This window comes from Caenorhabditis elegans, chromosome IV, assembly GCF_000002985.6.
Source record: "Caenorhabditis elegans chromosome IV".
NCBI classification, from domain to species: Eukaryota; Metazoa; Nematoda; class Chromadorea; order Rhabditida; family Rhabditidae; genus Caenorhabditis; species Caenorhabditis elegans.
In genome coordinates this window covers 14,379,886-14,400,900 of record NC_003282.8, presented here as the reverse complement: position 1 = coordinate 14,400,900, position 21,015 = coordinate 14,379,886, and the positions used below count along the sequence as shown (strand labels likewise).

At 31.3% G+C, this 21,015-nt stretch overlaps 2 protein-coding genes and 95 non-coding genes across 98 annotated transcripts; 34 read left to right on the top strand and 63 right to left on the bottom strand.

Moving 5' to 3' along the window:
• Positions 1-57: 57 nt before the first annotated feature.
• On the top strand, positions 58-78 carry 21ur-1933. The gene has a single exon (NR_059322.1).
• Positions 79-532: 454 nt separating this feature from the next.
• Positions 533-6,763, bottom strand: clc-8 (Clc-like protein). The gene is made up of 8 exons (NM_070345.7): positions 6,515-6,763; positions 6,089-6,243; positions 5,843-5,974; positions 4,528-4,910; positions 3,761-4,119; positions 2,846-3,379; positions 1,859-2,114; positions 533-898 (listed from the first exon to the last, which is right to left on the bottom strand). The coding sequence occupies exons 1-8, from the start codon at positions 6,751-6,753 to the stop codon at positions 752-754; spliced, it is 2,205 nt and encodes a 734-aa protein (NP_502746.1). The 5' UTR covers positions 6,754-6,763; the 3' UTR covers positions 533-751.
• Positions 715-735, top strand: 21ur-10694. Its single transcript, NR_059321.1, has one exon.
• Positions 984-1,004, bottom strand: 21ur-3183. Its single transcript, NR_059320.1, has one exon.
• On the bottom strand, positions 1,573-1,593 carry 21ur-688. Its single transcript, NR_059319.1, has one exon.
• On the top strand, positions 2,268-2,288 carry 21ur-961. The gene has a single exon (NR_059318.1).
• Positions 2,532-2,552, top strand: 21ur-3723. Its single transcript, NR_059317.1, has one exon.
• 21ur-1443 lies at positions 2,760-2,780 on the top strand. Its single transcript, NR_059316.1, has one exon.
• On the top strand, positions 2,763-2,783 carry 21ur-11227. The gene has a single exon (NR_059315.1).
• On the top strand, positions 2,835-2,855 carry 21ur-14879. The gene has a single exon (NR_059314.1).
• 21ur-5944 lies at positions 3,401-3,421 on the bottom strand. The gene has a single exon (NR_059313.1).
• 21ur-5351 lies at positions 3,518-3,538 on the bottom strand. The gene has a single exon (NR_059312.1).
• On the bottom strand, positions 3,617-3,637 carry 21ur-567. Its single transcript, NR_059311.1, has one exon.
• 21ur-1783 lies at positions 4,123-4,143 on the bottom strand. The gene has a single exon (NR_059310.1).
• 21ur-7933 lies at positions 4,340-4,360 on the bottom strand. The gene has a single exon (NR_059309.1).
• On the bottom strand, positions 4,919-4,939 carry 21ur-8222. The gene has a single exon (NR_059308.1).
• On the top strand, positions 5,376-5,396 carry 21ur-8622. Its single transcript, NR_059307.1, has one exon.
• Positions 5,665-5,685, top strand: 21ur-147. Its single transcript, NR_059306.1, has one exon.
• On the bottom strand, positions 5,785-5,805 carry 21ur-14809. The gene has a single exon (NR_059305.1).
• Positions 5,790-5,810, top strand: 21ur-5345. The gene has a single exon (NR_059304.1).
• On the bottom strand, positions 5,994-6,014 carry 21ur-1981. The gene has a single exon (NR_059303.1).
• 21ur-7894 lies at positions 6,382-6,402 on the top strand. Its single transcript, NR_059302.1, has one exon.
• 21ur-1797 lies at positions 6,383-6,403 on the top strand. Its single transcript, NR_059301.1, has one exon.
• 21ur-10870 lies at positions 6,386-6,406 on the top strand. The gene has a single exon (NR_059300.1).
• Positions 6,612-6,771, top strand: Y67A10A.342. The gene has a single exon (NR_059299.1). It is a non-coding gene; the product is annotated as an Unclassified non-coding RNA Y67A10A.342 (non-coding RNA).
• A 15-nt stretch (positions 6,772-6,786) lies between these two features.
• 21ur-5466 lies at positions 6,787-6,807 on the bottom strand. The gene has a single exon (NR_059298.1).
• A 131-nt stretch (positions 6,808-6,938) lies between these two features.
• Positions 6,939-6,959, bottom strand: 21ur-4783. Its single transcript, NR_059297.1, has one exon.
• Positions 6,942-6,962, bottom strand: 21ur-2173. Its single transcript, NR_059296.1, has one exon.
• Positions 6,963-7,156: 194 nt separating this feature from the next.
• 21ur-10490 lies at positions 7,157-7,177 on the bottom strand. Its single transcript, NR_059295.1, has one exon.
• A 209-nt stretch (positions 7,178-7,386) lies between these two features.
• Positions 7,387-7,407, bottom strand: 21ur-6480. The gene has a single exon (NR_059294.1).
• Positions 7,408-7,509: 102 nt separating this feature from the next.
• 21ur-7716 lies at positions 7,510-7,530 on the top strand. Its single transcript, NR_059293.1, has one exon.
• Positions 7,531-8,081: 551 nt separating this feature from the next.
• Positions 8,082-8,102, bottom strand: 21ur-13525. The gene has a single exon (NR_059292.1).
• Positions 8,103-8,257: 155 nt separating this feature from the next.
• 21ur-1258 lies at positions 8,258-8,278 on the bottom strand. Its single transcript, NR_059291.1, has one exon.
• A 348-nt stretch (positions 8,279-8,626) lies between these two features.
• Positions 8,627-8,647, bottom strand: 21ur-6459. Its single transcript, NR_059290.1, has one exon.
• Positions 8,648-9,271: 624 nt separating this feature from the next.
• Positions 9,272-9,292, bottom strand: 21ur-6255. The gene has a single exon (NR_059289.1).
• 21ur-14276 lies at positions 9,273-9,293 on the bottom strand. Its single transcript, NR_059288.1, has one exon.
• A 158-nt stretch (positions 9,294-9,451) lies between these two features.
• On the bottom strand, positions 9,452-9,472 carry 21ur-5356. The gene has a single exon (NR_059287.1).
• On the bottom strand, positions 9,455-9,475 carry 21ur-140. Its single transcript, NR_059286.1, has one exon.
• 21ur-2063 lies at positions 9,458-9,478 on the bottom strand. Its single transcript, NR_059285.1, has one exon.
• Positions 9,461-9,481, bottom strand: 21ur-15466. Its single transcript, NR_059284.1, has one exon.
• A 175-nt stretch (positions 9,482-9,656) lies between these two features.
• Positions 9,657-9,677, bottom strand: 21ur-1055. The gene has a single exon (NR_059283.1).
• Positions 9,678-10,004: 327 nt separating this feature from the next.
• Positions 10,005-10,025, bottom strand: 21ur-3959. Its single transcript, NR_059282.1, has one exon.
• A 526-nt stretch (positions 10,026-10,551) lies between these two features.
• On the bottom strand, positions 10,552-10,572 carry 21ur-13707. The gene has a single exon (NR_059281.1).
• 21ur-5199 lies at positions 10,553-10,573 on the bottom strand. The gene has a single exon (NR_059280.1).
• A 73-nt stretch (positions 10,574-10,646) lies between these two features.
• Positions 10,647-10,667, bottom strand: 21ur-7044. Its single transcript, NR_059279.1, has one exon.
• Positions 10,668-10,754: 87 nt separating this feature from the next.
• On the bottom strand, positions 10,755-10,775 carry 21ur-15407. The gene has a single exon (NR_059278.1).
• On the bottom strand, positions 10,756-10,776 carry 21ur-5725. Its single transcript, NR_059277.1, has one exon.
• On the bottom strand, positions 10,759-10,779 carry 21ur-15306. Its single transcript, NR_059276.1, has one exon.
• Positions 10,780-11,157: 378 nt separating this feature from the next.
• Positions 11,158-11,178, bottom strand: 21ur-1521. Its single transcript, NR_059275.1, has one exon.
• A 176-nt stretch (positions 11,179-11,354) lies between these two features.
• Positions 11,355-11,375, bottom strand: 21ur-12597. The gene has a single exon (NR_059274.1).
• Positions 11,376-11,903: 528 nt separating this feature from the next.
• On the top strand, positions 11,904-11,924 carry 21ur-13485. The gene has a single exon (NR_059273.1).
• 21ur-12581 lies at positions 11,905-11,925 on the top strand. Its single transcript, NR_059272.1, has one exon.
• On the top strand, positions 11,907-11,927 carry 21ur-286. Its single transcript, NR_059271.1, has one exon.
• A 319-nt stretch (positions 11,928-12,246) lies between these two features.
• 21ur-1593 lies at positions 12,247-12,267 on the top strand. The gene has a single exon (NR_059270.1).
• An 832-nt stretch (positions 12,268-13,099) lies between these two features.
• On the bottom strand, positions 13,100-13,120 carry 21ur-6116. Its single transcript, NR_059269.1, has one exon.
• Positions 13,102-13,122, bottom strand: 21ur-15574. Its single transcript, NR_059268.1, has one exon.
• A 308-nt stretch (positions 13,123-13,430) lies between these two features.
• 21ur-2243 lies at positions 13,431-13,451 on the top strand. The gene has a single exon (NR_059267.1).
• On the bottom strand, positions 13,432-13,452 carry 21ur-14217. Its single transcript, NR_059266.1, has one exon.
• 21ur-12384 lies at positions 13,435-13,455 on the bottom strand. Its single transcript, NR_059265.1, has one exon.
• 21ur-6431 lies at positions 13,436-13,456 on the bottom strand. The gene has a single exon (NR_059264.1).
• Positions 13,457-13,603: 147 nt separating this feature from the next.
• 21ur-5444 lies at positions 13,604-13,624 on the bottom strand. The gene has a single exon (NR_059263.1).
• Positions 13,605-13,625, bottom strand: 21ur-4732. Its single transcript, NR_059262.1, has one exon.
• A 200-nt stretch (positions 13,626-13,825) lies between these two features.
• Positions 13,826-13,846, bottom strand: 21ur-7271. The gene has a single exon (NR_059261.1).
• Positions 13,847-14,278: 432 nt separating this feature from the next.
• Positions 14,279-14,299, bottom strand: 21ur-11136. Its single transcript, NR_059260.1, has one exon.
• On the bottom strand, positions 14,280-14,300 carry 21ur-5813. Its single transcript, NR_059259.1, has one exon.
• A 224-nt stretch (positions 14,301-14,524) lies between these two features.
• 21ur-9785 lies at positions 14,525-14,545 on the bottom strand. Its single transcript, NR_059258.1, has one exon.
• Positions 14,546-14,633: 88 nt separating this feature from the next.
• On the top strand, positions 14,634-14,654 carry 21ur-13916. Its single transcript, NR_059257.1, has one exon.
• Positions 14,655-14,683: 29 nt separating this feature from the next.
• Positions 14,684-14,704, bottom strand: 21ur-13397. Its single transcript, NR_059256.1, has one exon.
• Positions 14,705-14,794: 90 nt separating this feature from the next.
• Positions 14,795-14,815, bottom strand: 21ur-6106. The gene has a single exon (NR_059255.1).
• Positions 14,816-15,213: 398 nt separating this feature from the next.
• Positions 15,214-15,234, top strand: 21ur-8811. Its single transcript, NR_059254.1, has one exon.
• Positions 15,215-15,235, top strand: 21ur-12893. Its single transcript, NR_059253.1, has one exon.
• Positions 15,236-15,491: 256 nt separating this feature from the next.
• Y67A10A.343 lies at positions 15,492-15,597 on the bottom strand. Its single transcript, NR_059252.1, has one exon. It is a non-coding gene; the product is annotated as an Unclassified non-coding RNA Y67A10A.343 (non-coding RNA).
• Positions 15,598-15,758: 161 nt separating this feature from the next.
• On the top strand, positions 15,759-15,779 carry 21ur-12659. The gene has a single exon (NR_059251.1).
• 21ur-14411 lies at positions 15,761-15,781 on the top strand. The gene has a single exon (NR_059250.1).
• On the top strand, positions 15,762-15,782 carry 21ur-15105. Its single transcript, NR_059249.1, has one exon.
• A 36-nt stretch (positions 15,783-15,818) lies between these two features.
• On the bottom strand, positions 15,819-15,839 carry 21ur-3156. The gene has a single exon (NR_059248.1).
• Positions 15,840-16,321: 482 nt separating this feature from the next.
• Positions 16,322-16,342, bottom strand: 21ur-858. Its single transcript, NR_059247.1, has one exon.
• A 529-nt stretch (positions 16,343-16,871) lies between these two features.
• On the bottom strand, positions 16,872-16,892 carry 21ur-9527. The gene has a single exon (NR_059246.1).
• Positions 16,893-17,100: 208 nt separating this feature from the next.
• 21ur-47 lies at positions 17,101-17,121 on the top strand. The gene has a single exon (NR_059245.1).
• A 66-nt stretch (positions 17,122-17,187) lies between these two features.
• Positions 17,188-17,208, top strand: 21ur-2446. The gene has a single exon (NR_059244.1).
• Positions 17,209-17,217: 9 nt separating this feature from the next.
• Positions 17,218-20,948, top strand: paqr-3 (Progestin and AdipoQ Receptor family; the record flags this gene model as incomplete). 2 transcript variants are annotated; one of them, NM_070344.7, is made up of 7 exons in its annotated part: positions 17,218-17,293; positions 18,052-18,141; positions 18,754-19,069; positions 19,239-19,335; positions 19,703-19,815; positions 19,860-19,950; positions 20,565-20,948. In NM_070344.7, the coding sequence occupies 7 exons, from the start codon at positions 17,220-17,222 to the stop codon at positions 20,768-20,770; spliced, it is 987 nt and encodes a 328-aa protein (NP_502745.2). The 2 variants fall into 2 exon arrangements, with proteins under 2 accessions (NP_502745.2, NP_001293867.1); NM_001306938.3 differs by lacking the exon at positions 17,218-17,293 and having other exon boundaries at positions 18,116-18,141; positions 20,565-20,770.
• On the top strand, positions 17,945-17,965 carry 21ur-10045. Its single transcript, NR_059243.1, has one exon.
• On the top strand, positions 17,946-17,966 carry 21ur-3454. The gene has a single exon (NR_059242.1).
• On the top strand, positions 17,950-17,970 carry 21ur-14962. The gene has a single exon (NR_059241.1).
• 21ur-581 lies at positions 18,251-18,271 on the bottom strand. The gene has a single exon (NR_059240.1).
• On the bottom strand, positions 18,252-18,272 carry 21ur-11976. The gene has a single exon (NR_059239.1).
• On the bottom strand, positions 18,416-18,436 carry 21ur-14594. The gene has a single exon (NR_059238.1).
• 21ur-7697 lies at positions 18,564-18,584 on the bottom strand. Its single transcript, NR_059237.1, has one exon.
• On the bottom strand, positions 18,616-18,636 carry 21ur-2240. The gene has a single exon (NR_059236.1).
• 21ur-10681 lies at positions 18,619-18,639 on the bottom strand. The gene has a single exon (NR_059235.1).
• On the bottom strand, positions 19,143-19,163 carry 21ur-175. The gene has a single exon (NR_059234.1).
• Positions 19,144-19,164, bottom strand: 21ur-12015. The gene has a single exon (NR_059233.1).
• 21ur-8062 lies at positions 19,378-19,398 on the bottom strand. The gene has a single exon (NR_059232.1).
• 21ur-466 lies at positions 20,026-20,046 on the bottom strand. Its single transcript, NR_059231.1, has one exon.
• Positions 20,174-20,194, bottom strand: 21ur-7395. The gene has a single exon (NR_059230.1).
• Positions 20,326-20,346, top strand: 21ur-491. Its single transcript, NR_059229.1, has one exon.
• Positions 20,500-20,520, top strand: 21ur-8262. The gene has a single exon (NR_059228.1).
• Positions 20,949-21,015: the final 67 nt, after the last annotated feature.

Sequence of the window (21,015 nt, the reverse complement as noted above, 5' to 3'; positions counted from 1 at the left end):
AAAAATTTTTTCAGTTTCATTTTGTTTAGAAATTTGTGAACACATTATTGGCATTGATCGGGAAATTGATATTTACCGTATTTCTTCTATTAATATGGCCTCCCTATTAGACTTGCACTCCCTATTAGTATTGCCCCTCGGAGACCTTCCGAAAATTAGTATGGCACTCCCTATTAGTCTTGCACTCCCTAATAGTCTTGCGTTTACTTTTTTTTATTGCAAACCCATCTCGCTAATTTCAGGATTTCAACAAAAACTTTTACCTATTTTGCAACAGTTTTTCACAACATTTCTACAGGATTGAAGTTTTTGAACTTATATGTTGCAATTAAAATCAAATTTTCTGAATTTTTACATAAGATTCGAGCTTTTTCAAAAAAAAACTAGTGAGCTCAAAGTCAGAAAAATGTTCTGAAAATTAGTATTGCACTCCCTATTAGTATTGCAAGCGGGAAGACCATCGAAAAATAGTATTGCAGCTATATTAAAAGAAGAAATACGATAGGTCTGAAATGTTCTTAAAACTTTTTTATATAAACATTTTATTTTGATTTTTATCTAGGTTAATAAAAATATTAGTGTATTCATTGCTGGCAAAAAATCAAACAATTGAGATCTTGGGGAGATTGGTGAGAGGAAAATTGGAGAAATGGAATGAAAATTTGAAATGTTTGGGGAATGTTTGATAATGGAAATTGAGAGAAAATGCAATATTGAACCGGTAGAATATGAATATTAAAACAGAAAACAATCAAACAGTCGTCTCATCTTGATTATTTTTCATCGTCGAATCTTTCATGAACAGATTCAAACGAACTTCCGCATCCTGAGCATATGAAATTGGAGAATCTTGAACTTCATTCTCAAGTACTGTAGAAGAACCAACTGAGCGGTCGACCTGTAATTTGGAGGAAATTACTGAAAAATCCCAAAACTTTTTTATTTTAAAGAAACTTCGGATCGTGTGTATGCAAAAAAGCCAAACGATATGTAAAGTCTTCGCAATGTTTGAAAATTGAATCAACAACTTTCCAAAGCGCGAGAAACTGTAATTTTTTTTTTAATTTAATGAACCTCAATACTTTTGCTTTATTCGAAATGTTACTACTATTAGATTTTGCAAATAAGAACCAAAATGATCATATTGAAGCATTTGAATCAGGGGTGTGCGGCAAATCTCAAAATTTGCCGAGCACGGCAAATTCGGCAAATCTCTTTTTTCAATATTTGCCGAGCACGGCAAATTCGGCAAATTTGCCGAGCTCGGCAAATTCGGCAAATTTGCCGTGCTTAACAAACTCGGAAAATTTTGATAATTTTTGATGTTTTTGGAACACCAAAACTACCGAATTCTTAACACACATCTGGTTTCTGAATTAGTTCCGTGTAGTATGTCTGCTTAAGCATAAAACTAACTCAATTTTGTGTCATTTTACTAAATTTTTGGCTAAAAAATCAATCAAAATTGTACTGTAAAATTTTTGACGTGTGCGGCAAATTTCGAAATTTGCCGAACTCGGCAAATTTCTCACTGAGAATGTGAGATTTATCTCACTGAGAATGCAAATCAAACGAAAAAGCTAATCTGACTAATTAAAATTAACAACGATATACCAAACAACAGAACATTCTGAAACAGTAAACATTTTTCACCTAAAAAAAATTAAAGGAGTAATGCTGGTTTAGCTGATTGGCAGAATTTTTTAAATGTTTCCAATGTGAAAATATATAATCTCTCTCCGTTGAACGCATATAAATTCGTTTCGAAAAAATGAGCGCAGATTTATTTACCACAACTAATTATTTCACCTACAGGTGTCGGCTGCGCAATTTTTGTTCCAAAAGAAAAAACTCCTACCTCATCTGGCATCACATTCAACAGCCTCCGATTAACCAATGAATGCTGTGAAATATTAGTCAATGGATTTCTTCGATTATTCACATCATTTTTATTATTACTGGCACTTGATGAAACGGAAACTGTGCTCTCTGGTCGATCGAATATGTGTTGAGCACCGGATAATCCACGGAATGAAAGATTTGTTATTGATTTCTGTTTTGTCGCAAATGTATTCAAACCAATTTCAGATGGAGGTGGTGGGAAGTCGTCGGAGCTGGAAATTTATAGATTGAATTTAGATTTTATTTGTCTACTTTTTCAGGGTTTTTATTTTAAATCGAAGATCTTAGCTGAAAATTTACAGATTTGACTTTTTTTTACTGTTTCAGGTTTTAAATTATTAAAGGCGGATCGAACTTTTTGCCAGTGCTATTGGCAAAACATCGATAAATATTCTTTGATTTAATTATTCAAACACCAGTATTCAGACAAGCTAGCAGCCGACAACTTTCGGTTCTGTTGTAATATTTGAATAATTATTAGATGGCGCACGGAACTAAAATTTGTAAGTGTTAAACATGCACCGCATACAAATCAAATCGGTTCAAAAAGTTCGAAATAACTTGATATTCAAGTTTTCAGCGGTTTCACTTTCTCCATATTATGCAGCTCAAAAATGATTAATTTTTGTTCTGTGCGGTTCACATTTCGTTGGTAATTTCTATAATTTTTATCCCTCTTGAGAATGGTATCCTAGCAAACGACAGCTCAAAAGATCTATGAATATGAGAAATTTTTTGAAAAATTGAAGTGAAACATGTTCAAAGTTTATCAGATTCAAAATTTTTCAAAAACAAATTCGGAAGATTATTACGGTTTCACTATCATGTTATAATGTTATCGAAGCTTCTAAAGTTAATAATACGCCCTGTAGTCTTCAATAAACATTGTTTCACGGTTTTTAATTATTTACGCCACCGGCTGCAACAAATTTTGAGAACTCACTCATCATAGCAAGGATTATTGATTGCATAATTTGAAATTTCCGAATTCTTTCCCTGTGGTAACATGGCTCGTGATCCCGTCTCTTCAACTTTACAAGATCCAACACTTTCCTTTGATAAATCAATTCCAAAATCTCGAATATTTTTCGGTTTTACAGGAAGAACTGGTGGTGGTGGTGGTAACATTGCAGTTTTAATAAATCTCTCTCGTTCTTCTTTTTCAATTCTTGTTCTCTCACGAATTTTAAACAAATTTATATCCCGATCGCGAGGATCTTCACCAAAGGAAACTGGTCGAGGATCATCTATTACTGTGCTCTTTTGCTGAGTTTTTTGTGGAAGAGGAATTGATTGAGATGAGCCATGAACTGGTGGTAACGTCTTTTGGAGCATTTTCTGGTTGTGCTCCATGTCTATTGTGCTCAGAGTTGAGTTGGATAGTCGATTGTTTCGTACACTTTTTGGTTCAAGGTAGTCTTCTCCGGGGATTGTCTCGTAGACTTCATCGTAGGGATGGTTGGGACGGGTTGGGGTTCTGAAAAAAAAACGGAAATTTTTGAAGGATGCTTTATCAACATTAATGTCAAACTAATTTTTTTTCTTATATTAATATTTTGAAACAGTATTGTTTCAAATAATATTGCACTTTTTTCGAACAGAAGTTTTTATTTTATGGTTAAACTACTCATAGTGATCAGCGTTATATTTTTTAATTTAAGTTATGGAAAATATGAAACAAATTATATTAAACTAACGTAATTTTGAATTTAAGCACACTTGAGGTATTTTGCAAACAACTGATTTATCCTTGTTAGTTGTTGAATCAATTATGAAACAGCACATTTTTCAAGTGAAGTCAGCTATTTTAATCAATAAGTGATAACTTTCCATTCTCAAACTGCTAAAAAAATCTTACCTAGAACCCAGGAAACTGGAAACTCCAATAGTCGAGTCACAATATTCATAAGTATTAATAACTGGCTCCGGTGGTTGAATAATGTGCTCCCTTCTAGTCTGTTGAGGAGTCTTCAACGCAGATTTCAATGGTTTCCCAGGTGGTACTGGACATGCAACAGCAGCCGGAGCAGTTTGTGTTGTATCTCGAGTCTGTTGGGTCATCTGAGTATTCATTGTGATATTCGATCCAAAATGTGAAATTTCAGTGATATTTGAGGTTGAGGAGAAGAAATCATGACCGGATTGCTGACGTTGAGCGCGGCGTGATTTTCGGTGATTCTTGGAAAAGTTGGGCACTGATGCGGTTCTTTTAAAATTCTGTAAAGGCGAATTAAAACAAAATTATTTTTCAAAAAAAGTAAAAAAATTCATCAACACGTTGAAACATTAAAGTTTACATTATTTTTATAACCAAAACTAGATATTTAATATTTTCAATAGTATTTAAGCAAAAGTTCATTTTAACTGTTTATTCTATTTTTGCTTTGCTTTCAAAAGTTCAAACAAAGCAAAAGAAGTTAAATATGTAATAAGAATGCGAAAACAAACATCTTATGTATTGCAACAGAGTTCACTATCGAGCAAAAAAGTTGCTGATGAAACAGAGAAAAATTTATATTTTAAAGTGGTAATTATATTTTTTTAAAATTTTGAAGCGTAAGCCTAAGCCTAAGCCTACGCCTAAGCCTAAGCCTAAGCCTATGCCAAGCCGATTAAAATGTTTACCTGTTCAACATCTCCTTTCTCCATTGCATTCTTCAAATACGACTTTTCCCATTGTCTCAGAGCTGACGAATCAACTCGATAAACTGCAGAAAACGATCTTTTAAAGTTTTGTCCATTTGATGAGAGAAGCTCGGATCCATCTCCATTTTCAACGAGTTCAATTGATACTAATTGTGATGTACTTTTACTTGTTGAAATTGATGTTACACAACAACCCATTATTGAGCAGAAACCGAGAAGCAGTGTTCCGAGAAGATGACAATAAAATGCCCATCCGAGTACTTGTTCGTAGGTTTCATTCTCATCTTCTTCTTTTATCACCTTGTTATCTTGAGTATTACCCCAGAAATAGAAGGCGCCACTGCCAAGAAGGGAGAGGAGAGCTGGAATAATAGTTGAAATTATTGGAGCACTAGTTATATATAAAACACTTTGTTTTTACAATAAAGCAGAAACAGCAAGAATTTTGCATTTAAAATAAAATATGGGAGTTATTAAAAGAAAAGATTTTGATTCATGGAAAAATGTGTTACTGCGGCGGGTACCACAGCTTTTTTGCAAAACCCGGAAAATGTCGGCAAAACCCGGAAAAAATCATAGAATCAATAATCATATGAATCAATAATCACAACATATGAAATTGGGCATAACGTTTAATTTTAATATACTTCGGGTATTTACTAGTAGATCCCATTGGCTTGATGACAAAATTTATTTTCATTTCAACAGAAATATCGGGTTTCTACAATTACTGAATAGTGATTGGTTGATTTTTAACATATAAAAACAAATTCTAGCCGATACTTTTTCAATTTTTTGTTTAAAGAAGCAAATTTGAAGAATATTATTTGGTTCTTCTTTTTATTCATTTATAAACTCTCTGGTCCATCTAAGCGAGGTTGTATTCTTTTGATACCCGGCAGACGTCGGGCGCTGTTTTTAAATTCGAAGCGCAATATATTTATTTCAAAAACTCGGCGCATTTTTAAAAATATATTTTTTCGTAAAACCGATTATTTTTCAAATAAAATGCACTAATTTTGATTTTATAATGATTGACAATGAGTTAGATTTTTTTTAAAAACTTATACAGTTTCAATATGGCGTCAAAATATGTCACTTTGAAAATAGCTTTAGTCTGATATCTCTAATAGGTAATTTGTTTGAGAAAAACTAAATAATTTAGTCAAAATGTTATTTCAATCTCAAGCTGAACCTGTTTCGGGCAGTTTTTATAAGTTTGAGTCAACTAGTGTTAATGATGTCCTTTCCATAGCATTACTTTCCCAATAATTTGAATCAATTAAAAACTTACTCGCAATCGTAATAATAACAGTACAAGCACAGATAAAAGTCCTGTGACAGAATGCACAGACACCCATCAGAACTGCACATCCTGCAAATAGAACGCCGACTCCAACGCCAATTAATGCAGCTATTTTCCAACCTGAAACACAAAAGCGATTGCACAATAGGCAAGAAACGAATTATCTCCACTAAAATTTGATATTTTGATATGGTAATTTTGAAACAGTATTTTTTTGAAAACTGCATAACTCACCCAAAAACAAATGTTGATATGCGTCATTTTGAATGCGATTTTCGTCATGATTATGATCATAGAGATCCTCTTGGTCGATGTAATAGTCAAATTTGTAGACACATTGAAGTTGAGGTAGAAAGAATTCGGCGAACGGAGATCCCTGCATGTCACGTCTGGAAAAAAATAAAACTAGTCAAGAAATTAAACCGCAAAGATCAAAGCTAGTGTTTTGAGTTTTTAAACAATTTTTAAATTAACAACTTTTTCAGTTTCAGTATGTTGATATATTTCTATCATACACCAATTCTTAATTATTTTGTGTGTTTTTGAAGAATAAAAATTTGACGAATAAAATGGGAATAATGTGATATTGCTGAAAGAAACAATGAATAAAAAAATAAATTGGAACGATTAAAAATTTAAATTTTAGAATATTTCTCTCACCTATACAATGTTTCATAATACTCTCTCGACCTTCCATAATCAAATGAAAAATCCCTTTTACAGTCCAACCAAAGTCCGTGATGATGCTCAGTACGTCCGTTTTCGAGGTTAACTTGTTGCCATGACGGGGAGATCAAACCGAGTAAACATAAGAGAAATGCAATGAGTGAAAGTGTAAAATGAATTGCCAAAGCAGTCTTTCGACTACATTTTGTAGAAGATGAACCTGCATCGATCATCCCATTGGCTCTGAAAATGTGAAATTTTCAAAGTGTATTAAAAAACACGTCGAACTGTAAAATATAAAGAGGCAGGTTAGATATGAAAAAGATGAAACAGTATTTTTTCGGGTTTCAAACAAAAAAATGTTTTGATTGTCATATTCTAATTTCATTCCGTGAAAAATTGTTTAGCATTTTATCAGAGTGCACATTTTCAACTGACATTATTATTTGTATTGAACTTTACAAAAAATAAAAATGTATTAAAACATGAAAAGATTTTGTCGCAAAAAATACTTTTCAATGATGGGGGTATCCAAGTTAATTTTTGTCCTTTTTTGACCCAGATTAATCCCATAAACAGTAACTTTTTTTCTGATTTTAATCGGAATACGACCCGATTTTCATATGAAAAACACTGATTTAAAAATTTTCTTTTTTATTAATAATAGATAAACCACGATAAATAATATAAAAAATGTGAAACGGATAAAGTTTTGTACAAAAAGTTAGCAATTCAGATTCACCCGATGTTGTGGCAGACAATATGAAAATTATTTCAGAAAACAAGAAGAAAAAATCGATATGATAGTCAACAAATAATAGGCGATATTGAAAAATGTGTTTTGTTAAATTTTCCGAAAAAAGAAAACCAGAAACCGTGCAAAATTAACACTTTTACTCATTTTATTACAACAAAGAAAATAATATTGAAACAGTAAATTTTTCTGTTTTAAGAAAATGCCAAAAAATAAGATAAGTGGGGAAACTTGATATGTCGAATGAGTTACAAATATTGCACGAAATTCAGAAAAAAATTTCAAGTAGAATGTTTATAATTTGATATGGATAAAATAGTATCAAAATCGCAAGATCGCAAGAATTATTGCTCATTTTTTAAAAATTGAGTTTCAACTGAGGCCAAAATTAATGTCATGCTCAAGAATTTGTTTTAAGGCTTTTTTTGCATTTAAATAGCTTGTTTCATCTGATTTGAGAAAAAATTCTACTAAACAAAAGCTTTGAAATTAATAATTAAAATCAAGATCTATTTATTTGTAAATGCAAAGGTAATGAAGGAAAAATACAAAAATCGATAAGTGAAACAGTGATGACATAGATACGATTAAAGAAAAAAACGTGTTTTTGTGTTAGGAAAATGAAAAAAAACACTTTTAAACTCAGAAGTTCACAGTTTAAATATCAATTTTGAAAGTAGAAATCAAGAATTTCAGGGTAATTTCTAGAAAAAGTGTGATGAAAACTGCATTAGTGAAGCTGACTGTTTTTTTTTAATAAAAATGGATTTTACCTACTGACTTCTTTTGAACAATTTATAATTATCACTAAAATTTCTGAAAATTATATTAGGATCAAACTACTTGAGATATTTTAGGACTGAATATGAAACAGTAATTTTTTTAAAAAATTCGAGGTTTTCGATTTTTGAAGAAACTTGCTTATTAGATGCAGGTATGAAACAGTTTTTTATTTCAATAATTAGTAATCTTGAAAATAAATTAACCGTTCTAACTCAAGTCTATCAATAAACACACATACTGTTGAAAATTTGAGAAAAATGTGAAACAGGCTTAATTTTTTTCAAGATTCTTTTTTTTGCTTTACTTTGCTTTAGGTAGGAAATTTACCGTAATAACAATATAAATAAAAACATTTGATAAACATAACAGAAAATGCCAAAAATAAGTATTTGTTTGCGCGGAAATTCAAAAAAAATTCAGTTTTTTTCGCAATATTAGATTTTTTTTTCAAAGTTGAGACTAATTTTTCACATTTTTAAGTATTTAAACTAAAACATTACTATCAATACCTTACAATTTGAAGCAAAATCTATACTCGGGATACTTCACTTTCAAGTAAAAGTTCAGTTATGTCGACTAAAAAGAAGTGAATACTTATTCAACTCTGTGCGGACAATTTGAAATCATTATGAAACAGTAATAATTTTTTCGGTAAGAAAATAAAAAACAACGGCACCATCCGTAAATATTTGAATTTCCAATAGATTTACTAAACGTTTTATGGGTGTAGGGGCACACATGATGGTGTGACACAGTCTGGGTGAAAAGTGAGAGACAGTGGGGAAATAGGAACGTTTTCAGGGTCATTGACGAATAGAATTCAATTCGGAAAGCCTCCTCCGAATAGCCTCTACTACTACATACACAGCAGCAGCAGCCACCCAAAACAGGGAAAGTCGGCCATTTGCACAGGAGAAGACGTGGCTTTCATAAATGGAGTGGTAGGAGAGACGCAGAGAACTGGGGGATGAGAGGACAATAACGGTTCAATCGGCGACGAATTCGGTTGAAATCCACTTGACGTCACATAGGTACTCCGGAGTGAGAGAGAGTGTGAAGATTGGAGAGACACAGAAAGAGGGAGGGGGAACGAAAAGTTGAAAGACTGTAGATGGAAATTAATGGAAGAACGGAAAAGGTTAGGGTTACAAGGTAGAAGTTCTAGAGGAACAGGGCAGTGGGTTCACCTACAAGATCCTAGTAAAGGTTTCGAGAAAACTCAGCGAAGAACTTCAATGAAGACAATTTATGGACAGAAGATTTGAGGAAATTTTGAAACGGAATTTTTTTTTGGTAAAATAATTTTTAAAATTCAACCGTTTTCTGTAAGTCCAATCTAAAACTTTTTTTGTGTTTCAAAAAAACATTCCATTCACGCAACTCCACTGTTAATAACTATATATCTTCTGGCAACACCATTATTATTTTCAGAAATTTTGAGAGATTAAGTGAACTTAGTGAAACGGATGAAAATTTGAAAATTTAAAAATTCAAAATTCAAAATTGGAATTTAAATATGCTAAATGCTTTTTATTTTATTTTTTGCAAAATAATTGCTTTCAAAACTTTCAAAATACGCTCAAAAGTCGAAATTAATCTGGGAAAGCAATTCTCTTAACATTAACGAAAATTTCAGAAACTGGGTTTAAAACAATGTATTGAAACAGTATTTACAATTTTTAGAAAAATACAAGTTTTGGTGCTCCAAAAACATCAAAGTAACTGTAAGTTTTAATTTTGATTTTAATTTTGATTTTTAACTTTCTAAATGTCCAACTTTTTTTTAATTCTAAGATGATAAACGATACAAGAATTTATTAGAAATTTGCTTCAAAAACTATCAAAAACCTGACTAAAACGTTTTTTGGTTTATACTAAAAACTATAATCTTTATAAGATTTCGAATCCCTTATCTATATGACTCATTAAAAATGAAAAGTTTTTTAACCTGGCAATTTCTGTGTTGGATTAAAAAGAAAAACGTTGCAGTTCTATATTTTCACAATGAAACAGAAAATATTTTTTCTTATGATTTTTTTTGAAGGTACGAAAAATTTTTATTTAATATCAGACCCATCAATATTCGTTTTATTTAACCGAGTTGTTCTAAAAATTTGAAAAATTGCCACAGAAATTGTTTTCCCATCAAAATGCTCAAGAATTAAGTAGCTTTTTTTCTGAAGTCACCTAGATGAAACATACTATCTATTAAAAAAGTTGATTAGCAAGTAAATAGGCATTTTATAGTATTCAAATGTTCCAAATTAAAATTCATGAAAACATTTTCGATTATGAGTGAATCATTGTCCGATTAGCCCCCCCCCCCCCTCCGCTCTTTCGGAGGTTGTAAACATGCCTTCCGATGGAATAAAAGAATGAATGCAGTGTCTACATGATTCATCGGAGGGAAAATTGGAGGAAATAGTGGACAGGTAGGTCAACGGAAGGAGAAAGAATATGTTACGCAATTTTAAATCTCGCATTTATGTTTGAAACTGATGGTTATCTATTTCGGAATGGTAGTAGGTATTAGTTGATTTCTGATCTAGGCATGGTGAAACAGTGAAAATTTTTGAAAATAATTAAAAATTCATCACTATTGCAAAAATATTAAAAATACAAATTGTTCACTGAATTTATTGAAAATCTGAAACAGACAATTTCTTAACTTTATCACTATTAAAGTTGAATTAAGAACAACTCGAAATCAGCTTTGTAACTACTTATTTTGAAATGTGCAACATTTATATTGAATAGACGAAACATCAAAAACCATTTTGAATTAACTTTTTTCTAGAATTGCCTCAAAAATAACAGTAACATGCGTATTTCAAATTGGTAACACCACATATTGAAGTTTTCGCTGAACGTAAGATTTCCCAAATTGCAAAGATTGGATTCCAAGAAACTTTGCTTGAAAAACTTTCGGGAAACGTGAAATTTATTGAAGTCTTCGCAATTTTTGCATAGAAATTATGCAAAGTGGAAGAAAAAATTAGAAAAAAAATCCAGAATTAGTGAGAAAACATATTTTTCTTTAAGTACATGATGAAAAATGTTGGAACATTTTCGAATTGAGTTTTAAAATTTATGGAAAATCTCAGTGATATAAAAACCAAGACTAGTGGCAAAATTTTCTCGAATAATTTATGCTGTTTCTGAAACAGTAAATTTTTTTTCCGAGATGGGAATTTATGGAAAAATAATGTTTTGAAAACCACCTCTGTTAGTAAATACGTATTAAAAATTTTGAAAATGTTTTTCTCTGTAAAAAAAAATTCTAAAAGATTAACTACCAAAAAGATTCAGTAAAAAAAAATAAATTTTTCAAAACTAGATAGGTATCTCATAACAAGCTGAAACTGAAGAAAACTAATAGAAATAAACCAAGAAAGTTCTGATATCAAGTAACATATCAATCGGTAGAAATGCGTGCGCTGAACCGTAACAGAATGGTAATTGATCCGCCGAAAAAGTCAATAGATGGTAATGGAATAGGTGATAAGAAGGTGTCAGTTAAGAAAAATATTATGGTGATCAACGCAGTCAAACAGAAACATCATGAAGGTCGGATTCCTTTTGTCGGATGAGAAAGCGGAGGGTGGGGGAGCTTGTCAAGGTCAGTCACTGACTGTGGGAGAGAATGAAATTGAGATGAGACACATGAAAAATGGCTTAGCGGATTGAGAAGAAAGTGGAATGTGGGAATCTTGATGATAAGGGAATAGCAATTTTTTACAAAAAAAACAATTTTAAAATATTTGGAGAAAGTTTGAAATTTTGAAAAATTGAAAAAATTGAATGTTTCAACAATTTTATTTCAACTTCAACTTTTTATTAAAAAAATATTATGTGTTCAGCTCTCAGAATAAAATTTGAAATTATTCAGAAACAAATAAAATATAGGACATTATTTAAGTGTCAACCAAGTTTCAGCATTAAAAAAGTTCTTCAAAACAATCTGTCGAATTTTCGAATTCATTTGTCTATTTCCGTCACACAATTTTTTTAGATCATCTTGTTTAAAATGACATTTTAAACAACTTGAAACACGCAAAAAAAGTCTGATAATTACGCTGGAAACGTTCATTTACCGTTATTGTTGATTAATTGCAAGGTGTGAATTTTTTATTTCGTAAATTATGCTTCATGCTTTTCGTAAAATTCAGAAACATTATTCTTCTTACAATACAAACTAGAAATTGATTGTTTAAATTGAAGCATAACATTTTTTTTAATTTTCGTAATGTTTACCAAGTTAGGGCTGGCCAACCGGACGTCCGGTTTTTTCGAACGTCCGGATTTGGAACAAGCGGTGTCCAGAACTTCTGGATGTCCGCTTTCCGGAGAAGGAGATCCGGAAACCCCTTTTCGAAATTGGGCCACGCCCACATGGAGACCCCTGATGCTGGAAAAATTGAGACCCGGCGAATGAGGGGATTGCTGGCGGCAGGGGATCCGGATCGGGGGGATCCCAATCGGGGGATTGGCCACGCCCATAGAACCGTGCGGAAATTCAAATTTGCAACCTCCGCACAGTTAATTTTTTTTCTCTAAGTCTCTCAATCCCTAACATCTCTCACTTTTGTTTTTCGAAACCGTGCGGGCGTTGCGAAATTTGAATTACCGCACGGTTATATGGGCGTGGCCAATCCCCCCGATCCGGATCCCCCGCCGCCGGCTATCCCCCCGATTCGTCGGGTCTCGAAAAATTATTTCGTCAGGGGATTTATGTGAACGTATATCCCGACATTTTCTGGGTTCCGCGCCTCACTGTGATAGTGCCCACACTAGTGTGCGCGTTTTTATAGTGAGCGGCGGAACCCAGAAAATGTCGGGATAAAGGTTCACATAGTCCCCTGCCGAAAAAATTTTCCAGCATCATTTGCCACCCATGGGGTCTCAATGTGGGCGTGGCCTAATTTTGAAAATGGGTTTCCGGATCTCCTTCTCCGGAAAACCGGACGTCCGGAAGTCCGGATTCGTCCGGATTCGTCCGGATGGCCAGCCCTGCATCAAGTTGACAATTTTTAGAATGTCTGAATTTTTTTCTTTTTATCAAACCATGTTTGTGAGCGTAAACATGGTAATATGCACAACGTGAAACCGTAAAAATTTGGCGCAATTTCTAATTGAAGTAGGATACAACTACAAACCTTCTAAATTTGTTTACATTTTAAAATTAAAGCTGAGAAATTTTACAGACTAAAGTAGTTGCATATTTATAGCACAAATAAAATTTGAACAGATTGCGAAAATATTCAATTTTGGCGAAAGCCACTGTTGTTTTTTGTTCAAATTTTAAAAGTTGTAAAAATCAAAAAAGTTTGTTTCAAGGTGTCTACAATAAGGTGATGTTTATTAGTTTTTCAATCAAAAGAAAGCTTGACGGCAAATAAACAATGTGATAAAAACGACAATGACATATAAACAACTTGAAACAAGATAAATTTAGTTTTAAAATTCTTCTGGAAATGTTAATTTTTTTTCTGATCAGTTTCAAGTCACAAAGTTCAGTAAAAATAATAGTTTTATTCTTTTCACAATGCAAACTGCACACAACTTCAATAGAGTAGAGTTTTTTACTTACTCTTATGAACAATGCGAAACAGATAAAAATGTAGATTAATTTCTTTTTGGTGTTTCCAAACGGCGTTTTATGTCATGATTCTGCAATTTTGGAGTACACTTTTGATTTTTTTTAATTATTTGGTAAAATCTGGAAAAAAACTTATGACTCGTTCAGTGTTGCTTTTTGTAGAGAAGTTGAGTCAACTCATGAAAAAAAAGTGAAGAAATCAAAACTAATTGTTTTTAACAACAAACTGAAACAGAGAAATTTGGTAAATTGGAAGCATTAAAAATTTGTGTTCTGATATTTTATAAAACTCAAAAATTGGTAGCACAATTGGTCTGAATTCTAGTTTCAAAAAATTAGCAAAAACACTGGCTATTGTCAGAACAGATAAAGATTCTCAAGTGCAAGCGAATCAAGAATTTGAACGTGATCTTATAAACAACGTGGGCAAAAAATTTAATCCAGTTTTCTTGTTGGAAATCTTTATTTCTCATTGTTTGAGCAAGTTCTAACTTGGTAAGTATTTTTTAAATAAAACTTGAGAGTTTGGAAATCGTTCACTTATCACAATAATAGTTCCATCCATGTATTCATTCTAAAAAAGCTCGAAATACTTTTTTTTGCGATTTAAATTTAATTTAACTTTTGATCCATATGCTGAAGAACTAAAGATATGAAAACTGACTGTCTTCATAAATGAACTGAAACAGAAACAAATTTGAAACAAATGTTATTTTTCGCAAATATTCCAGTGATATCGTATTTGTAACTCCAAAATATGTTTTTAATAGGCGTGGTTTTAAATTTGAAGAATTAATGATATTCATGGATTTTCACTTCAAAAAGTTTTAACTTGGGAGCCAAAATTAATTGTTTTTAAGTACAAAAGTGTAGCTGGAAGTAATTGCAAATGTTTTTCCTAGGTATGCTGGTCTTTGAAAGAAACTTGAAACTGTTAGAAAAACTCTTTTTTTTATTCTGCTTTTTTCCATGTTTGATTTGTGGGGCTTCAAATGGCACTGTTTCTGACAATTTTGGATCAATATTTCATTGAAATTCCGTAAAATGAGTAAAATTCATCAATTCCATACTACATATATCAATTACCTAAAACTAGAAATTATTTTTATTCTGATTGAAGTCCAATCAAATAGTTGAAACTTTTTTCTGCCCATTTAAATTATTCGCAATTTGAATGTCTACTTCAAATCAACTAGTTGAAACCGGAATTTTTTTGTTGATACTATACAAATTTCAACGCTGGTTTTTCCATGCCAAAGAAAATGTCCGGTTTTAAATATAACCTTAGAAGATATGATCTTTAAAAGTATAAATCTATTAAATTTTTTTTTTAGAAAGCTCTGGGCAATTCTGAGAACCTCTATAAAATTTTGGAAAATTCGGAAGATATTCAGAAATTTTTGAAAAATGGTGGAAGCTATAGAAGCTTTTGGAAAGTTATTGAAACTTTTGATGAATCTGTTTCTTGAAACATTTTCAGTGAAAAATTTATTCAACACCAAAAATGTTTCCGGTTTCAACTAAATGATTTGAAATAGTCATAACAAATGTGAATCATTTGATCACTATTTTGGCATATAAGAATAGAAAAATCATATTTTCCAGTTGGATTCTGTATTACAAACACCTTTTGTTGAGCCTGTCCAAGGCTTTTCCCCTCTTCTCCTCACTCTGACCTGTCACAAATCATCAATTTTCTGTCAATTTTCAATGTCCTACACTTTCATTCTCATTCAAATTTTGTCCTGGATAAACTGTCAAAATACCCGTGAAACTAAGAAAAAGTAAATTTCGCCCTCTCTCTCTCTCTTTTGACAGGATCTTCTTGCTTATTGCGCGGGCGAAACCAGTTTGCAATGAGAGAATAGAAGAAGACTTTCACCTCTCCCTCTCTCACCAAATCCAGTGCTTTTCAATGTCGTTTTCCATACAAATCAATCGTCCCGATGATGTCTCTCTCTCTAAATCTGCCTCTTTCCCGCCTCATCCATCTCGTTGATGGTTTTTTTAATCAATGGATTTTGATAGATTTTAGTTTGGAACTTTTTTCAACCAAAGCATGTTTCATGTTCTTGTTAAGTCACGCTCCTTGCTTGTTTTTTTTTTCAGACGAGCAAAAAACAAAAAATGTCACGGTTTTAAAAATTATATATTTTTGCAATTTTACAGCCACTGATGAACAAGTACTTTAACAAAACAGTTTCGAACATAAAAACTATTTGAAACTAAAAATTTTTGTGATTAACTTTGATTTTATGTTGGAATTTTTTTAAATGAAACTCAAAGGTCTGAAAACGTTTTTTTTAAATTATTTTGGCTGATATAAACATTAAGATTTGTTGGAAATTTAGAACTTTTTTTGTTAAAAATTTTTGTGATTTTTTCGAACTTTTTCAAAATGTTATAATTGTGTTTAGGATCAAAGTTTCAGAACTTTTATTAAACGTTCAATTTCGCAAAAAATTCATTATCTAGAGGGTAACAAGATATTTTAAAATACAGAGATATGTGGTTTTGGAAAAAACCACATATCTTTTCTTATATTCGTTTCTATAAACTTCTCGTTGAAATTTTTTTTTGATTTCCCGGTATAAATTCTATTTTTTTGGCAAACAGTGGAAAAAACAGACAAATTGTTCACATCATATTCTGATAAATTTTGAAACAAAAACAAAGTAACTGATGATTACATTCTCTTCAAATAATTTCTATTAACTAACTACCTGAAGCAAAAAATTTTTTTTTGCAATTTTATCATCCAGTTACAACCATGATGTGTATAGTCTGTTAGATTATCGTCCTTAAGGTAGTGTAGCCTCTCATCTGCCATTTTTCCGTCCAAAACGTGTTCCTCCTCTCTTTCTCTCTCTCCAGCTTGTCTGGCTAGATGCTAGCTTTTACGTCAAAACGATCGAAATCTTATCAATTCCGACTTCTTATATCATTTCTATTCCGTTTTTTTTGCGGTTTTGCGTAATTAATTAAAACGTAATTAAAACGTAATTAAACAACGTTTTGTTAATTAAGTTGAATTTTGTAGTAAAAAGTTAGCTAGTTTTTGGGAAACAAAACAGTGAACGTTTGAATTTTTAGAGGAAGATTAGCGTACACTCAATATTTCAAAATACACAAAGCTTTTGTAAAATTGCTAGTCGAGTTCTAATGTTTTTTGAAATTATTAACCTATTCACATTTAGATAACTTTTAATTTTAACCATTTATGGAAGACAAATTTATCAACATGTAAGAAAAACTATGTTCATATTAACATCTGAAAACAGTTAAATTTAGGAAAAAACAAGTTTGGCTTGATTTTTGAAAAACACAAATTGAATCTAGTTGGGTTTTAAATAACTTTAAAAAATATTATTTGTTTGAAAGAAATTTAAAATTTACTACTATTTCTATTTGGTTTCTTAAATACACCGTATTTTCTTTTCTTAATGAATCTCTGTTTGGACACTCAAACAATTTACAAATTTTTTCATGTTTCGCATAGTCTGTAAATTTGCTAACTTTCTCCATTTGCAATTGTCTGTTGTGTTCAGAAACCCCACCGTAAAATGCGAAAACGATGTCTGAAGTGCAATTTGAAAGATGTATGCCATAATCATGAGAGGTATCGACTGGTTAGCAAGTGAGTTTTATTTCGAGTTTTCGAGATGTCATTGCATTGTATTGTATTGTATTGTATTTATTACGATTGAAATCGTGATCAAAAATGAATAGTGAATAGACATGAATAAGTTAAGGCCCAAACATCATAGAGAGAATGATAATAATCACAAAAATTGATAATAAACATACAGAAAATGAATTATCATCTGAAAAGTTGATTAGTTGGTACATGAATTTGCGGGTGTCAGGGAGATGAATAATGGGTAACATGAAAGTAGTGGACATAAAAGTATTAAACATGCATAGGACATGAGGTGCCAAAATAAGATTCATTGCGCTAATTTTTTATAGAACTTAATACTCTATTTGTGAAAAAGTGCCTCCGTAGTTTGGTTTTGCATTTCCCCCAGATGAACTTGGTTTTGGTACGAGTTTTACTATTTTTGACTATTTTGAAAAATTGGTCAGAGTCAATATCAACTTTGTTCACTAGCATTTTCGACAAGAAAACATGTAGTTAAATTTGAACAAAAGATAGAGACAAGTTAAAACGGTCGAAAAAAAAAACTTTTTAAAAATATAATAAAACCGAATATCTTCAACGTTATACACCAAATTTAAGGTCATGTTTCACAATGTTTTTTTTATTTAGTGTTCTGAAATGTTCTTATTGATTCTGGATCAATGTTTCCTGTTGTAATGATATCTCCAGTTTTTTATTTCGGTTTTCGCATTGGTTTTTCATAAACGTTTTCTTCAGAAATATAACATTTTAAGACACAAACTTCACAAGACCCTATGGCAAAATGACTACGTCATCAATCACTACAGGCCCCCGGCGATGACCAAGAAAATGTGTGCAAAGAGGTGAGATTTTATGAGAATTTATGATTTTAAAAATTCACGAGCCGATTTTTGTCTTTGAAAGATTTTTCTTGTTGTAGTTTTTTATTCTAGTTTACTATTTTTATAAGTGACTTCTCCCAACATTATGACAATACTTTCAAAATAATGATCTTAAACTTATGAACAAAGTGAAACCGCTTAAAAATTTTAGAAGTTTTTGATGACTAAAAAAATGGACAAAAAATCCCTTTTTGTCTTAAAATGATAATTTAAAACCGACAAAAATATTTCTAAAGTTGAATTCTCGGAGAATTAATTTACGCTGCATAGCAACAACCAAACTTAACACAATATCGAAAATGTAAATATATTCAGTAGCATTAAAAAAAAAAGATTTTCTGAAAGTTCTGGACATATTAGAACCTATTAGAGAATAAAATGGAGAATGATTATTTGATTCTGCAATATTTTTAAAAAGTGAAAAGTGAAACATTTACCCAGTGAAACATGACAGCATCAGTTTTTTCCAAAATCATAGTTAGCAAAAAAGACAACGTGAAACCGACAAAAAATTTTAATTTCAATTGTTTAGATTTTCTTAATGATTCATTTTAAATTTGAAATTGTTTTCAGCGCTTTCCACATCAACAACGAAACAATCAATATTTGGAGTCATTTACTAGGATTTATCTACTTCACATATCAACAATACAACACAAACTACATAGTTCTACCGTCAATCGGATCTCATCCTTCTGATCATTTTGTTTTCACATTATCGATTTTTGGAATGCAAATGTGTATGCTCTTATCAGCCAGTTATCATACTTTTGGGTGTACGAGTATTGAAATGCGACAGAAATGGCTGAAAATGGATATTTTCGGGATTTCGGCGGGTCTTCTTGGAATGTATCTCAATGGGATTTACACGGCGTTTTTCTGTTTTCAGGTGAGGGATTGATTTTTAAAAAAATTGTGACACTGATTTTTGCTAACTCAATATGTAACTAAACTTCACACTTTCTACGAATATTCCTCACTCAATAGAAACACAAAAATTGTAAACATTTTAGTGCTTCAGCGAAACAGTACATTTTTTCAAAATTATTAATTTTCAGGACCATCTCACCTCGTATATCTACATCTTACTGGGCATTTTTGTAATCACCGCGTATGTACCAACTCGGCAAGACTTCTTTGAGCGCAAAATTATTGGTAAGTTCAAGCTGTATTTTTTGTTTTCCAACTATTCTGCCAGTTCGAATTCCAATTTCAGAAATAGTGCAAACTTTTAACTGAAACTTCTAACTAATTAACTGAAACTGTAAGCTCTTAGAAATACGCAAAATATTTTCTAACAGAACAGATGTCCTTCATTTAATTTTTCAAATGATGAACCATTTTAGTTAGTGACGTCACTATTTTTGCGAGCAGCCGACAATGAACAGGGCCTTCATGACCCGATGCATGTTTTCTATCAATTAATACTTTTAATTTATCAAAAACATAACAAAAGTTGAAGCCATGAAATGCTAAAAATTTCCAAAAAAAAATACTGTAACATTTTTTTTTCAATTTTCAGGCTCCCGAGTTGGTCTCCTTCACATAATTTATTGTATAATCATTACATTTGGCATCTGTCCAACAGTTCATTGGGTATTCCTTCATGGAGGATTTGAGAATGATCATGTTACTGTAAATTCCCTTTTTTCTGCAAGATTTTATAAAATTATTTTCAGAAATGGTTTCCAAATGTAGTAGTTCTCTACTCGTTAATAGCTGCTGCCTTTATGTTTTACGTCACAATGGTGCCGGAAAAACTGTGGCCAGGTAGGCAAAAATAGCTGAAAATTATTGAATTTGGAGCATTTTTCAGAAATTGAATTCTGAGGAGGTTTATTGAATTGAAAAAAAGACTACTCATGAATACTAAATTTCAACAAACATTTATTTTATGCATAATGTGAAAAAGTATAAAATTTTTTCAAAAAAAAAAAAAGAATTTAAAAAATAATTTTCTGTTTAAAATTAACCATTTTTAAACGGAATTCAATAAAATTGCAAAAATTATCTACTAACAACAATATAAGTATGTAATTTTTACTTTGTAAGAAAAACAGACTAAATTTTTGATACAATTTATCTAATTGAAAACTAAAAATTTTTCATTAAAAATGTAAATTTTATGAAATTCTCAAGCATCGATCAAGTTGCTGAATTTGACCTCATTGAAAGAAATATGGTTTAAAAAATTAAAAAATGAAACTCAAAAAAAAACATGGAAGCCCTAAATTTCAATATTTTGAAAATTATTTTTCTGATTGTAAAAAAATAATGTTTCAAAATGCTGATAAAGCATACTGTTTTGAAAATGATTCATTTTCAAATTAATTTGACTTATTCAGATGTAAAAATAAATTTAAAAAAAAACATCAAAGTTTCAGGAAAATTCGACGTGGTCGGATGTTCCCATCAATGGTGGCATATTTTCATTCTCGGAGCAATGATCTATTGGCAACAATCTGGAAATCAATTGCTCACTGAATATCGATCATTCACTGACAGTTGCCATCGATTTATTCCCAGAAATTTCTCTGAAATCTCTTCTTCTTCAGTCAATTCCAATTATAGTAATAGTCCCGCCATGTAATTTTGCTGTTGTAATAGTTAATTTATTTAACATAGATCTCTTTGTGCTCATTTTTTGAAAAATTTACTATTCTAATTCAAATATTCAAATTTTTTGTAAATTCTTCTGCTTTACGAGGTTTCCCGGTGGGTGTGAGTGTGATACAAGATTTTTTAGAATAAATTATTTTCTCTTTACAAAACTGAATTATTTATTTTGAATTGATTTGATTTTTAAAAAACTTTAAAATAACCAAGCGCTGAAAA

Coding starts and splice junctions, on each gene's coding strand:
- clc-8 (NM_070345.7), bottom strand. CDS start 6,753: ATGATCGATGCAGGTTCATCTTCTACAAAATGTAGTCGAAAGACTGCT. Junction 2,115..2,845: donor AATAATCCTTGCTATGATGA/GTGAGTTCTCAA, acceptor ATAAATTTCCAG/CTCCGACGACTTCCCACCAC. Junction 899..1,858: donor TGAATGTGATGCCAGATGAG/GTAGGAGTTTTT, acceptor TCCAAATTACAG/GTCGACCGCTCAGTTGGTTC.